This window comes from Vulpes lagopus, chromosome 11 (assembly GCF_018345385.1).
Source record: "Vulpes lagopus strain Blue_001 chromosome 11, ASM1834538v1, whole genome shotgun sequence".
NCBI lineage: Eukaryota > Metazoa > Chordata > Mammalia > Carnivora > Canidae > Vulpes > Vulpes lagopus.
Window position 1 is genome coordinate 85,326,012 of NC_054834.1, and position 15,358 is coordinate 85,341,369.

The window sequence follows — 15,358 nt, forward strand, 5'->3', positions numbered from 1 at the left end:
AGATCTTGGTTCTAAGTTGGGAATTTATTTTAAGATAAAGCCTCCTCAAAATAACCTGTTTAAACAGGGAGTCACCTCCTTTTTTTTTTTTTTTTTGCCTCAAGTCTCACTGGATTGCACATTTAATGTTACCTGATAGAGACACATCTTTATTTATTAGCATGTTTACTTGCTCTTTTCTTACTCCTTGCTCATGAAAAAACAAAGGCAACGGTGCACACCTCTTCTGTTTTTACCTATTGTTACTTCTTTTTTAGGTTTCAACTTCTGGGACACATGGTGTCCAACAGCAGAGCCCGCTGTGGAGGAAGCATTTGGGTTCATCCTAAATTCTAAACTGCTGTGATTTCAAGGACTGACAACTGATAACCATTTTCCCTTGTTTTATATTCTCCTATACATAAAAGCAAATCACTCTGTCAAATAAAAAGTAGCTTCTTCTAAATTGGGTATCCAAGCTGCGCAACATTTGACTTAAATTTCATTATAAATGTTCAAAATTTTAAGACACATAAAAATGGAGCAGCGATTCACGGCCGACAAGTTGTCATACTCTTGAATCCTAAAGGTACAAACCTGGTAGGCAGATACAGGAGATGCAATATAGGGTGTAAGAGAAGTTTGAGTGATCATTCGGTTTGTAGCAATACTGTATGGTGAAGGATAAAATCTAGAACAAACACAAAAGCCTTTATTAAGTCATCCTTTAAAAAGAATAATTCCCGGGACAAATGTCTGATATTTTCCACCTTCACATTTTCCCTCAAGCCATTATGCATTTATCTTAATGACATACCCGTTCTGTATAGCAGCTGTGGTTGGGTCATAAGTAAGTGTCATTCCAGCCTATGGGAAAGCAAAGAAATAGAATCACTTACCCGTAAGGGCATGGTTTAAAAATTCCATTCCTTAGAGTCATGGCAATATAAAATAGAGATAGTTTGGTAGCATTTGATAAAATTGAAAGTTTCCTTTGGAACAAACATAAAGTCAATATTGAGAATGAGCTCTACGTCTGCTCTGTCCTGTTTGGTAGTCATTAGCTGTGGGCAGCTCTTTAAAATTAAAGGCAACATGGAGTCCCTCCAGCACGCTGGCTTTATCTCAAGTGCTCAAATAACCACATGTGACTCGTGGTTATCACTGGACAGTGCAGACTCTAGAACATTTCCACTGGATGGCACTTTACCCTCGACATTCTTGAATCAGGATGTTACTTACGCCCTTTTACTTTATATGCAGTTAGCTGGTGATCACAGCTCTCTACCCACCATCTATCTGTCCATCTGGGAGGGCGTCACTCTCTTAGCACCACATCCATTGGGAAGAGCTTTAAAGTGACCTTATCTGGATTTTAAAGTCTGAATCTGGCACCTATTTCAGAAGTGTGGCAGCCAGGATGCCACAGGGGTACCGAGTCACACGCTCTCGCGACCATACACCCACGCTGAAGTCTCAAGAAGGGACTTACAAGTCTCACCTCTCCTTCTCTATGCCACGGTCTTCCATTGGGGATGTATTTGTTTGGGTTTTGTCTCTTCTTCTGTCCTCCATCCGCAAACTTACACAATAAAGGTTCTGTAGGAGCTGAGTCAATGGGGACAAATGATATAAAATCAGAATTACATGTGTATGGATGACAAAGTGTAACTGAATCTCTTTGTCAACAGCTGCTGTGCAGGGCTGTCAGGAAAGAGACACTTCAAAGCAAACGTCTTCTCAGACCCTTATAAGATTATCTACTGGTGAAGACTGTACAGAAAATATATTAGTTATTATTTTCAAACAAGAGTTTAATGAACACATTTAAAGAGCTATTCTGAGGAACCAAAGGAATCTTCAGATTCACTTTTGTGCTTCTTTATGTGTGGACACTTATTTAATTTATTTATTTAATTTATAGATTTTATTTATTCAGGAGCGACACAGACAGAGAGAGGCAGAGGGAGAAGCAGGCTCCCTGTAGGGAGCCCGATGTGGGACTCGATCCCAAGACTCTGGGGTCACGTCCTGAGCTGAAGGCAGACACTTAACTGCTGAGCCACCCAGGTGTCCTGGACACATTTGTTTTTAATTCTGCTGATAAACCTCCAAATGTAAATAAGATTGTGTCATCCTTCCCTCCCCCACCTTAAAAATGCTCCTTTAGCTTCCCAGCATAATTCTTCCAAGAGGCCTTTACTTCCCCCAGGAGAACACAAATTCTCTTTATACTGCTCACACTGTATTAAAAAAAAATTTTTTTTAAATTTTTTTTGTATTTTGTTCACAGCAGTGAGAACTACTTGGAGGTGCAGTGATTTGTTTGGTGCGTTTCCCCTCTGGCGTGTAAGCTCCACGGGGGCAGTGACGCTTGCTTCTTTCATCCCTGCATCCCCAAGGTCAAAGCGTCTGGCATGTTGTAGGTGCTCACTGCATTTCGGTCGAATCAATGAATGAATACACATAGGTTTCATCTGTTTATCTGTGGAGCACAGCCTTGAAGATAGCTGTACATTGTAAGAAAGGCAAAACACCCACCCACACTGTTTAAAGTTTTTTCTGTGCCTTTAATCATCCCTCTTGGGGTTGCCTTACTATATATATCCACATCATAAAATGATCCGAAGAACTCAAAAAACTAACAGAAAAGCAAAAGATGCAGAAACTCTCATACAATACATACTCATTAGTTAAGAAAAGAGAGAAGGATGGGGAGGGGGAGGAGGTGGCATGGTAGTCCACCCATGACATTTCATTTTCTTTGCTTTCCATAATGGAAATAGTATATTCCTGAAGGTTGTGCAAATTTCTGTACATTTCCAGTTAACGTAATAAAGGCAATCACACCTTCCTGTCTGGTTCTCACATTCTGTCCTTTGTCTACTGTACAACTGTGATTACTACTTTCAAGTTCTGTTTCGAAGTTAAATAACCAGGAAGAGAAAAATATTACTTGTGGAAAATTTACTCCTTTCTCCTTTGCCTCTTATTATCCTAATTCATCTCTTATTTTATATCACTATTACCCACCCACTAATGACAGGGTGGAAGCAATAGTGCCTCTCAACACTTCTCTGCCAAAAAACAAAACACAACAAAAAACCCAACTGTAATTCCTTCTCGGCGAGCCGTCTAGGCTGTTGTTTGGCATGCCTTCCTCCTCTCCCTGGTGTGAAGCAGTCCAGAGGGACAGGATGGAACGTGAGCTCACTTCTGGAAGGCAGCTACTATGGGAACCAGAAGGTGAGAGCAAAAATGTCAGGAGTCTGGTGAGAATACCAGTGAACCTTGGCCCAGCCTGTTTACCTTCTGACTCCAATACCCCTCCCCCCCGGCCGGCCCCCAGACCTCAGGCCTTTCTGAACAGGAAACTTTTGGTTAAGGCGAATGGGTGGGAAGGAAGATAGACTAGGGCCAAATCCTGGACTGAAGATGAATTACCCTGTTTGTCTTTTCAAAAAAAGACTTGGAAATTCCTGCAGCCACCAACAATCTCCAAAGGTAAAGTAAATGGATGCAATGAAGCAAGAGGGCTTTCTAATCAGTAATGATGCTTTTAAATCTACAACTGGGCTGTCTGGAACAGGTGGAAATGAGGGCCAGGAGAACACAGCTTTGTAGAAGGGACAGATAAAGGGCAAACCTGCCTGAGTTAGGAGTGTCCTTCTGCCAGGCGTGAAGATATCTCACCTTGATAGCTTTTTTAAAAAATTTATAATTTATTCATGAGAGACACATAAAGAGAGGCAGAGACACAGGCAGAGGGAGAAGCAGGCTCCCCCCGGGGAGCCTGATGCGGGACTTGATCCCAGGATCCTGGGATCAAGACCTGAGCCAAAGGCAGATGCTCAACTGCTGAGCCCCCAGGCGTCCCCATCACCTTGATATCTAAGGTCAAAGAGAGAACTCAGAGAGAAGCCAGATCTCACTATTCACGAATCTAAAGGTCCTTATGGTTATCGCACAGTTTCTCCAATGACCTGTTTATACTCCCCATAATCTCACAGGGCAAAGGAATATAGTAAATTCCGTGCTGCTCCCACCGTGGGGGACTTCACTTTGAGGAGACAGTTCTACCTAGAGGCACTATAAAGACCGGCTTGCAGACTGAAATTTAACATTTCTCAAAAAAGAGTTGACTTGGCACGATGAGTAATGCAAATGGGCCATTTTCCTCCATTAGCATCACTGCTTCCAGAGAAAGAAGGCAACCAGGTTGGACACTTTCCGTAAGTTCACTACAGGCTGCCGCACCGGGGAGCTGTGAACAAAAGCATTTAGGCAGCGATCCCTGGGAGCATAAAGCTCCACATATGCTCAAAGGCCATATGCCCTGTGTGTGGTAAGGTGCTGCCAATACATTATCATTTTTCTAGACTACGTGCTGTCAAAAAAAAAAAAAAAAAAAGCCATTTCGTGTAACAATAAAGCCTGCTAAAAACATAGAATGATGCAGTAAATATCAAGTGAGCAATGACATGTTTGCAAATAGATTATTCAAAATGAAACAAATGGAAAAGGATGTAGCTGAATCTTTCAAGAACTACATTTACTCCATGCTTTCATTAAGATATTTTTCTCCCTCTGACAGCAAAAAGGTAAGTACTTAAAACAGTTTGATATTGGCAGGTATCCATATCTTAGGAAAACAAATTTCTTTTTTTAAAAATAATTATCACCAGGGGTAACTGGGTGGTGCAAGGAGGTTAGGCATCCAACTTATGGTTTCAGCTCAGGTTGTGGTCTCTCAGGGTAGTGGGATCAAGCCCCACGTCAGGCTCTGTGCTAAGTGCAGAGCCTGCTTGAGATTTTCTCTCCTTCTTCCTCTGCCCGTCCCACTGATGCTTGGTCTCTCAGATAAAGAAATAAATCTTAAAAAAATATAAAAAGGATTACAACCATTAGAAATGAAGAGTTTTTTTTTTACATAGTCATTGGCTCCTTGTTTTAGGGAAATGGGAGTGCCCCAGTACTCCACGTGAGGCAAAATAAAATTCTAAAAGCTTCTTTCCTCTGTTAAAATTCTCTCTGGTCTATTTAGCAGTTTCAACTCAACAGTTTATTGAGTGCCTACTGTGTGCAAGGTATAGTGTTAAGAACTAGGGATATGGTCATGGATAAAATAGGGTCTTATTTCATTTTGCAAACTAATGGGAGGGAAAAATCTTACGAAAGCCCATTTAGCTATTTATGAGACAGATCACTGTTTTGAGAGATGCCTGTTGTTAATAAAAATGCCACCCAGAAGTGAAATACTTCTGATATTGAAAGGGCTGCATTTCTTTTACAGGGTACCTGGTACTTCATGTACCTGGATGACATTATGTGACGTTCATCACTGTAAGTTCTTGATATCTGATTTAGTACACGAGGTGTACCATGTGCTCCAGGAAACAGCTATGTGAAGACTTCTTTAAGGATTATCTATGTTACCATCAAGCTGAGCAAGGGTTAGAGGATTTCAGATTTCTGAATTGAAAACAAACAAATACACCCAGATCTGTGTCATGGCTCACTTATTTTTAAGTATGTGGGAGATTGCTTGTTTGATTAGCATATCCTGTGGCTTATTCCAAACCAGACCAAAAGTCTCTAAGAGTTTGTGTTTTGAAGCCTAACACACAGGGTCCAGGTTGAAGACTGGGAGATGCATGGGATGCCAGCTTGTTCTACACATCAGATCCTTCAGCTGGCTGCCTTGGCTGTTCTTTTTAGAAGGGAGATGATGAAGAAGGCTGACATGCAGAAAAAGAAGTGCCATAAATACTAGTAGTTAGGACTCTGATCAAGTAAATTTGGGTGTATTAACTTCAAAAAAACAACATGTATCAGTCAACCCTTATCTCCTATATGGTCAATTTTCTATACCAGCAATTCTTTTTTAAATTTTTTTTTTCAAGATTCCATTTATATATTCATGAGAGACACAGAGAGAGAGGCAGAGACAAAGGCAGAGGGAGAAGCAGGCTCCATGCAGAGCGCTCGACGTGGGACTCGATCCCGGGACTCCAGGTTCATGCCCTGGGCCAAAGGCAGGCACCAAACTGCTGAGCCACCCAGGGATCCCCTACACCAGCAATTCATTACCTTATTGTGCAAAACTAGTAATTGCTGAGTCCCAACAAATGACTTGTGACTCAAGATATATTCTTATACTTAGGTGATATAAAAATTCTAATTACCCACAATCAATTGATTTTGCCATCTATCCAGAGCATTCTCAGTTGAATCTCCCCTTAATTAATCACCACCTTTTGGGGTTCTAAACGGTGTGCCTCAAATGTCTTGTGAGATCTCTCAGGTTATATTCTCTTCCTTATTCCTCAAGACAGAAAAGTTACTTTCTTGTTCATCAGATCCAACAGGAACGTGTAATTCCAAAAGCTTAACTACTGTAGTGTAATCTTCAGCAGACAATGCTACAAATGCAAACATTGATCTGATATTTTTTGGCACCACTTGAGAGCCATCTGAAGTAATTGCACTGTCGGATTCTCCAACGTGCCCTCAACAGGGCTTTATGAGTGGGATGATCTTTCGCAATGCCTGATTTTGTGGCACTAACAATCCCTTCTTAGGGACTATAAGCTTATATGGGTGATGCCTGTGCTGATTCACTTCACATCTCAACCAAACAGCTTGCTGACCTATCTTCTAAAGCTCAAACTCTGTCATTATTTAGGCTCGAATGTCTTCCCTTGCTATCCACACTCAGAATCACTTCTAGATATGCCTGCTCTAAACACTGTAGCTCATAATTTGACCTCTTGGAAGTCTTCCTTGCCATCTAATCAAATGGCTCTGAGGACTAGAGTTCTCTGTAGTTTGTGAGAGTGGACCTTTTCCTGTGTTCTAACAGCTGGAGAAACTGCTACTTCCAAACTCCCATTTTTCTAGTTAAGCAGTATTTATCCTAATCAACATTCTGTAAAACGTGAACTGCCCTCGATAGAAGCTTTTCCATCAGTTGTGGAAAACCAGCCCACTCAGCAACTGTAATTAGCTTTCTTTCTGATAATGTTGCCTACTTTCAAAATTCCTCAACTAGCAACATGCATGGAACTATCTGGGGCTCTTCCTTTAAGAATTTCGTTGTAGGGATCCAATACATTTCATCCATTTTGTGTGTGCACGACACCACTTCCTTTTAGCATCCTCTTTGTTTCTAATCCTGCTGCCCTGTCCAACCACCACACAGAGCTACAGCTTTTCTTCACAGGCGTTATGTCCTCTCCAACTTTCCTGATCCTTATACAGTGGCTCCACCTCCTACTCAGCTTTACCTACCAGTATAAAAATGATTTAACATTAAAATCAAGTTAAATAAGAAAGCAAAAATATCCTTCCTCAACACTCCAACTTAGATGTTTTAATGTTCTATATTTACTGCTTTTCTCAGTCTACGTTTTTCATATCTGCAATGATAGGTCTTTCCCCGCCCCCCCCCCCCCCTACTGTTTACATTGTGGACTTTCCCTATTTTGGTATAGAATCATTTTTTTTTTAAGTGGTTACATAAGGTTCTTCTTCTTCTTTTTTTTTTTTAAAGATTTTATTTATCTGAGAGACCAAGAGAACATGAGCAGGGGGAGGGGCAGAGGGAGAGAGAAGCAGCCTCGCCACTGAGCAGGGAGCACGAGGTGGGGCTCGATCCCAGAGTCCCAATCCAGGGTCCGGAATCATGACCTGAGCCGAAGGCAGACACTCAATTCACTGAGCCATTCAGGCGCCCCAGTTACATAAGGTTCTATTTGAAATGGGATTATGTATAGTTTCTTTGTTATTATAACTAACACTGTATGAACATCTGTGTGTATATCTTATTTATCTTTTTAATCCCAGTGCCAACTGCTAAATTGGTGGTCAGATTGTATGGTAATTAGAACACTGGCTCTAGACTAGTATCCCTGGTTTGAAATTTGGCTTTGCCATTTATTACTTTGTGACTCCAGGCAAGTTATTCAATGTCTGGGGTTTCATAATCTGTGGAATGGGGATAGTAGTTGTACTTATTTCAGAGGGCTGTTGCAATTAACATATATAAAGTGTTCAGAACAGCTCAATGCACATTAGCTATTGTTATACTATGATAACAGGAGGAACTCAAATTTTTGAATTATGGTTCTTCCTCTTGCCTTTGAATTATTAAGATAAATTCTCAGGAGAGGAACTTCTGGTTTATAAAAGTTATAAACAGTTTTAGAGACTGGCCTGTTTTTCATGGAATTTGATTTTGTGAGATTTTAACAAGCTGGCTAGGGTTGCCGCCTTGGCTTCACATACAGTGAAGAAATGTGCAAGTTGTAGTTAAGGGTGAAGTTACTGGCAACTGCCTTTCAGAAAACAGTTTCATGGTACACTTACATCTCCCACCCAAGGTCCTTATGCTTTAATAAAATTTTACTCTGCTATTTATTGTTCCTTCCTGGCAGAACCTGATAGTGAAAAGGTGAAAAACTGATTCGAGGAAACTGCTATAGGCTGGGTGTGAGCGACGGTGATAACACCTGCCCAAAGGCAGCCCCAGCATAAGGTGGGCAAGGCGCTCCAAGCATCTCAGGCTAAAACGTGGCATATCTCTAGTTGTGATCCCTCGTTACTTTTTAAATAGTAGACTTACCATCCTTGGTCGAGAATGAGTTTGAGTTTTAGATCTGTAAGACAGCCCTTTCCCCACTGGCCACCCAAAAAGGTTTGAGCACTTTTGCTCTCATGGCTGCTTTCAGTGCAGCCCTTGGAGCATCCATCTCAACAGGACTCCCATTTAGACTCTGCTCTATGTACATACTGGGCAAGGGAGACAGGAACACATCATAATTCAAAGGTGTGATCACATCATCCTAAAGGTACCAGGAGCATCACACATGTCTTCAAGCATTTCTTTTATCATAGAGCTGCCAAATATTTTTTATAGAGTAACAGTGCTGAAGACAAACGCTCAGGGAACAAGAGAGACAATAAACACCCTTGCAAGATTCCCAGCCTTTTTGCTAGAGTCAGTTTTTCCTCTAAATGTTACCGTTTCTGCCTCCTGGCATAGGACAATGCCCTAATATCACCACCTATAGACAGAGTTATAAAATGTGTGTAAGAGCAGTTTTCAAGCCCTGCTGGGCATACACCCAGTCTGAAAAGTCAGAGTAACACAGAAAACAGATGTAAAACAAGCTAAGGTCTTTGGACAGAGTTGGCTAGCAGTCATGCACTTCACTGGAGCTCCTCCGTGACAGACGAAGCTTTAGGCTGGGGTGGAATGATACTAACACAATAGCAAGAATCTAATGGCTCACAGATCCAATGATTAGATACATTTTCTTTTTAAAAACTCTGCTTTTAGCACATAGGAACTTATTCAGTCCATTAATGTCACGGAGAGGTCCAGAAACAAAGATGGATAATCACACTGCCTCCTGTAATGCTGAACACACATGTGAACTTTGTCCACAATCTGTGTGTGCGTGTGTGTACACGTGAGCGTGCACACAGGTGCCTGCCTCCCACATAGGCAAAGAGAGCAAGCAGCTCTAGGATAGTTCCAGCTAACATGCCAATGTGCATTAATTAGTCTTTTTAAGAGATTGTACTCTTTCAGGCAGGTATAGGAAAAGCATTTTTTAGAAAAAACCCTGAATAATAACCATGAGTGACTGTTTTTTTTTTTTTTTGCCTTGGGCAAGTCTCATATTTTGGACATCTGTTCTATATAAAACTTCCCATCCCTTGTTTCAAACATTCACTGTGTGGGAAATCACCACCCTACTATTTCTCCATGATAGAATTTTTATCAAGCAAATACTATTATTTTAAACCTCTATGGAATTCACCTAGATTGTTTTACAAAGTAGTTATTGGTTCTTTTACCCTGATTGGGGACCTTCCAAGCAAATCTGATTTACTGCAAACCAGCTAGCACTCAAAAGCAAGATAAAAACCAAGATAAATCCAAATAAAGCATAATGCTTCAACATTTTCAGGGGAAAATGAGACTGGATGGGAAAGGACAGAAGGAATGGCCTCATGAGTAATTTTTTTTCCAACACAAACCATTACGTGTATTTAAGGAAGATTCCGTCAGAAGATAAAGCCTCTCTGAAAATATGGTAACATCAGACATAAAAGCACAAGATTTTAAAAAAGCAATTTCAGAAAACAGATTGCATTAAAAACTGTGATGTGGATTTTCAGAGCTATAAACATGTATGACATTACGTACCATGCCCCAGGTCAGGGTGGAGTATGTCTGGCATGGGGGAACCCAGACATAATATTCTGGTATGAAAAGAGCATGTTGGCAGGAGGGTGGGTGGCACTCGAGAAGCGACAACTCATGTGCAGACCTGACCTCCTGCTCAGCCATTTAGAGACTTTCCTAAGACTGTTAGAGTCACTGTTCAGTTTAACTTTCATAAAGTATCTTTTGGGGAGCGTATCTAATGTGGGTTTCTTTTCTGTACTTGGCTCCAATGTCACAGGCAAATTGCCAGTCGTGCAAGAATCGGAGTACTCTGACAGAAACCATCCTGGATAATTCTGCTTATGCCAGCTAAACAACTTGCATCATTGACAAAACCATCCTCTGACTCTATTTATGAAATGTTATGTCTGCTTAGCAATGAACCTACATTATTTAAAGTAGAGGCTCATTCAATTTACCCCTGCCTGGCAATATTTTTGTTTTGCATCTGGTTCTACTGAAAGGAATATATACATTCCATGAAGAAATCTATGGTATGGCGTAGCCAGTTAGGGAATTTGAGAGAACAGCATTTAATAAACAGACTGGTATTTAAAGAATATTCTCATATTATGTGTACAAAAAAGGAGGAAAATTCAGAGAAGTTGAAAACTGTTTCAAATTCTACTGCAGTTCCCAAATCCACTTGGGACTTATTCTGGGGAAAAGTTGAGTTCCCTAGAACGGTGTGCTTCCAGGGCCCGCGCTACACATTTCAAACCCCTGCTGAAAGGCGGTTCAGACTTGCTTATATGCAAAGAGAAGTATCCAGATAAACCCTCAAAATAGCCACGATTTTTGTGATGAGCCCTACATGAAAAATGCTCTTAGAAACCACTTGGTAACCTCTGTTGTTCTAGGGCGACACAGGCTTTCTGTGCCTAGCACAAAATTAAAAATAAACCACAGCCTCTACTGCCAAAGAACCTGCAGTGTAGCTGGGAACACTAAAACATAGACAAAATCATGAAACATTAGAAAATGGTATAAAATTAAGCTCTGCTTCAGAACAAAGAGAACGGCTTGACAGCAACCCCCACCCCCGCCCCAAGCAGCGATCCTCTAGAGGCAGAAGGAATCTGTTTCTCACACGCCAGCTGACACTTGGCACGACTTGGAAGAAACTATTCTCTACTAGTTGCAAAGGTACAGAGAATCCTACAATCATTTCCATGTGGTTTGGAAATCAAGGTCTCTTTTTCCTTGAATGGGAATGACCAATAGTCTTTAAACCCACTTCAAAGAAAACAGTTAAATGATACAACCATGAAATCCTTTGGAGGAAAAAGGAGACTGTCCAACCTCGATCTGTGACACCCCGAGATCGGCCTCATTCAGGAAACTGCTAGATATTAGCTCATCTCAGGCCGATGATGGAAAATCACAACGATTACGTGCAGGGATGTTGTTCCTTCTCGAACTCTCTTTGCCGTACATATAAATGAGCTAATAGCTACAGCGGTGACTGGCGGGTGCCCGAGCCGCCCTCCCAAGGGCCTGGTACGGTGGGGTCCTGACACAGATAAACGGGCAAGTACGGAGAGCACACCACCACTCAGCTGCGTGCAGGTGTTAACCTCTGGAGGCCCCGCAGGGCAGCTTCTATCGAAAGCTCCCATGTGTTAAATTTCTCTCTTGCCTTTACTTGGTTGGAGGGTAAGAACATTGTCTTTTATTTTCTTTCAACTCAAGGGCTGTTGACAGGAGAAACAAAAATAACTTAAAAAAACAAAAAGGGAGCTCTTGCACAAAAGTTGAGTTCCTCGGGACAGTGTACTTCCAGGCCTTTTATTTGATGACCCAAACCTGTGCCTGCCGGCAGCTCAAGTTCATGTGCAGGCCTGCAAACCCTGCGCTGCCAGGTTCCCGGGCTTGGACACGGAGCGCGGTCTGAGCTATGACGCACGCTGACGGATAGAGGATCTTCTAGGAAATGAGACTCAATGGATGCAGAGAACCGAAGTAAGTCCCCAGTCGTAACCATCAGCCCTCCAGTTAGGGACACAACTCTGGAATTGCAGCAGGATAACAGCACGAGTTGCACGCGGGCAGCCCCGCGACGGGGTCCGCCGCCAGCGTGCCCGGTGGGAACTCGGGGTACAGTGTGTTCCGGGTGCGCGGTGCAGGGAAACTCAGACAAGAGTGACAGGCGTCCAGTGTCTAGGGCTGCCGTGCTCTGCTGGGTGGAGAGAGAAAGGGGGCAAAGTTCCTGCCTTCGAGGAGCTCCCAGCCTAGTGATTGCATGGGAACCCTGGGGGCTGGGGTACAGCCGGGGTCCTCGGGGTGCCTCGTGCGGGCACAGGGACCTTGCCGCGGCCTCGGGGGGGGGGGGAAGGCTGCGGGGCCGGTGCGGGCGGCACCCGAGGGCAGGCGAGGCCCTGTCACCGCTGGCCTCCCCGTCGTTCCCGGGGCCTGGGGTTTTCCTCTGCAGGAGGAGGGGGCCTTTCAGCAGGACGGGGACACAGGTCTGCCGCTTGGGGACTGGCCGCAGCCCGGAGGCAGCTGGGAGGAGGCTGGCCGGCCTCAGGCCTTGGCGGGCGAGGGAGGGCTCCCCGAGGTTACCTGGGCGGGGGAGCCCGGGGCTCGAGCCTGAGTTTCCGGCAGTCGGGGCCGCAGGGTGACGGGAGGGACGGAGGGGAGGCCAGGCTGCGACGCCGGCGGCGGCCCCTCGGCCCCTCGGCCCCTCAGCCATGGGCCAGATGGGGAACTCAGGGGGACGGCGACAGACAAACGAGGAGAGGACGCAAGAGCCAAGTCCACGAACGAGGCGGAATTAATGCAGGACATGAAGAAAATAGAGACGCCAAACAAGTCAGGGGAGGATGCGGTGCAAGGACTGGAAGGGACCGGCGGCTCCGCACAGCAGACACGCAGCATCGAGATAGGAGCCTCCACGCTGCATAACCAGCAAGTAAGAAGGGTGAATCGGGTCCCCCCAACCCCACACCAGGCCAAACACCTAGAGTCCTAACCTCAGTGACTCATGAGGGCACAATAGGACCTTATTTACAAACAGGGTCTTTAAAGTTAAAAAGAGGTCATTAGGGTGGTCTCTGATGGAATGACTAGCGTCCTGGCTAAAAAAAGAAGGGGGGGGGGATGTGGACATGGGAGACATGCATGGGGGAAGATGGATGTCTTCCCCCTGTTTTTTTTGACTTACAAACAACAACACTTTATTCCTCCTTTATTCCTTGCAGTTCTTGAGGCTGAAAATCAGAGATCAGGGTATCGCACAGTAGGGGTCCAGTGAAGGCCCTCTTCTGGGTTACAGACTGCCAACTTCTGGTTAGATACTTATATGATGAAAAGAGAAATAAAGAGCTCTCTGGGGGTACGGGTCCTACTCCTGAGTGCTCCACTCTCATGACCTAATTGCCTCCCAAAGGCCCCATCTCCCAATACCATCACATTGAGGATTTCAACATAGGAATGAGGGGGGTGGAAAATACAAACATTCAGTCCATTGCAATGGTCTACAGGGGATGTGTTACAATGTTAAAAATGACTGTAACTAATATATGTGAAATATTATTGGAACCCAATATTAACTAATTTATTCATTCTACTACATTTTATTTAATGATGGTTAAGTCTCCTGAGCACTATCAACAATATTGCCATGATGTAATAAAACAAACACTTGAAAGTGGAAAAAAAAAAAAAAAGTGAGGGAGTGAGGGAACACAAGGAGAGGGTGCCCACTGACAAGCCAAAGATGGAGGAGCCTGGAACAGATTTTCCCTCCATCCCTACTGACACCATCGTCTTGAAACTTGAGCATCCAGGACCGAGGCACCACATTTCTCTTGTCCAAGCCACCCAGTTCATGGTACTTTGTCATGACAGCCCAGGAGACTAATACAGTTTACCATGTGAGACACAAGGAGAAGTCAGGCTGGGGAGGGCTGAGGAGTCAACGGAAGGCAGAAAGGGAGACTACGCTTTTCATTTAAAAAGTTTACGTGAGAAGGGGCTAGAGAGGAACACAGTGCTTTCTTTTAGTTTCAAGATCACAGAGACATGAGTGATCTCAAATGCAAATGCGTAGATTTTTCTAGGAAATTATTTGAAATTGAAAATGTATTGGCATAAATTAGTTCACAGTTTGGTTCACCGTATTCTGTGATTTTAAAAACGTCTATTGTAGTTACGGTCACAATTTTTGTTCCTAGAATTGTTTGTGTGTTTTTTTGCATTTCTCCACCAATGAGTCATGCCAGAGATCTGTTATTAATTGAAAATAAAGGTTATGGTTTTACTGGGGGGAAAAAAAAGAATTAAAGCAATAGAAATTTGAAATTATAAGGGAGGGAGGGGATAACTGGCAGAGAAAGGTCCTGATGGGATGCAATCAAAGCAACAGCTTAGAACCCCTTGTCCTTGAGACTTTAGGGAAGAAGGAGGGCAAGAATGGGGCTGGGTGTGGTCTCCTTGTTGGGAGGAAGCAGGAAGTTGATGGTATTTCCACTGGGTGATCTCAATTTTACTCATCAAGTGAGAAGTGAAGTCATTTGCTTAGAGTTGAGAGGGGGCTAAGGGAGAACTGAGCAGGCTGGGGGAGACTACAGGCAGGGAGGGATGAGAAAGCAGAGCAAGGACTGATGATGTAGAAGGTCCGGTCAAGCTGTCAACACCTTTACCTGCCTGGATGTAACAGGAGTGGAGAAGGTGGCCTGCTGCAGAATTAAATCCAAGTTTGGTATCCTGTGAAGCGTGTATGAAAAAGGTATGGGGTACAAGACAAGTGAGCATACTGCTAAAATGGAGACCAGATTTAGTGGGGATGGCAAAGAGGTAAAGGACCCCTCTGAATTTCAGATCAGCTTCAGCAGGAGCCAGAATGAGTGTGATCTGGGAATGAAAAGCTCCTGAGGTGTGGTCATGACAACATGAGGCAAGTGGTTACAATGGGATGGACAGATGGCTCATAGGGACTGAGGCCCTGTAAGGGGTACAGGGTAACATATGCTGAGATCTTCCTCAAGAAAGGCAGAAGCTGTGGTGGAGAGTACCACGGTCCTCAACGGACAAAGACTACAGGACAGAAGGTGTACTGAGGATGGTGGATGGGTGAGGGAGGTGGGGTAGAGGTTGGCCTGGTGCATCGGAGGAGGAGCTTCTGAAAGCCTTACAAGTCAG

At 43.6% G+C, this 15,358-nt stretch overlaps 1 protein-coding gene across 7 annotated transcripts in view; it reads right to left on the minus strand.

Moving 5' to 3' along the window:
* The window catches only part of RBMS1 (RNA binding motif single stranded interacting protein 1), a 214,121-nt gene that overhangs the window by 12,271 nt on the left and 186,492 nt on the right, over nt 1–15,358 (minus strand). For 5 of the 7 annotated variants that reach the window (XM_041721831.1, XM_041721825.1, XM_041721829.1 and 2 more), the window contains exons 7-9: nt 1,472–1,587; nt 797–846; nt 577–670 (exon numbers count right to left, since the gene is read on the minus strand). In XM_041721831.1, coding sequence (XP_041577765.1) covers nt 577–670; nt 797–846; nt 1,472–1,587 — 260 coding nt within the window. The remainder of the gene's footprint in view (nt 1–576; nt 671–796; nt 847–1,471; nt 1,588–15,358) is intronic. The other 2 variants (XM_041721827.1, XM_041721830.1) reach the window with 1 other exon arrangement.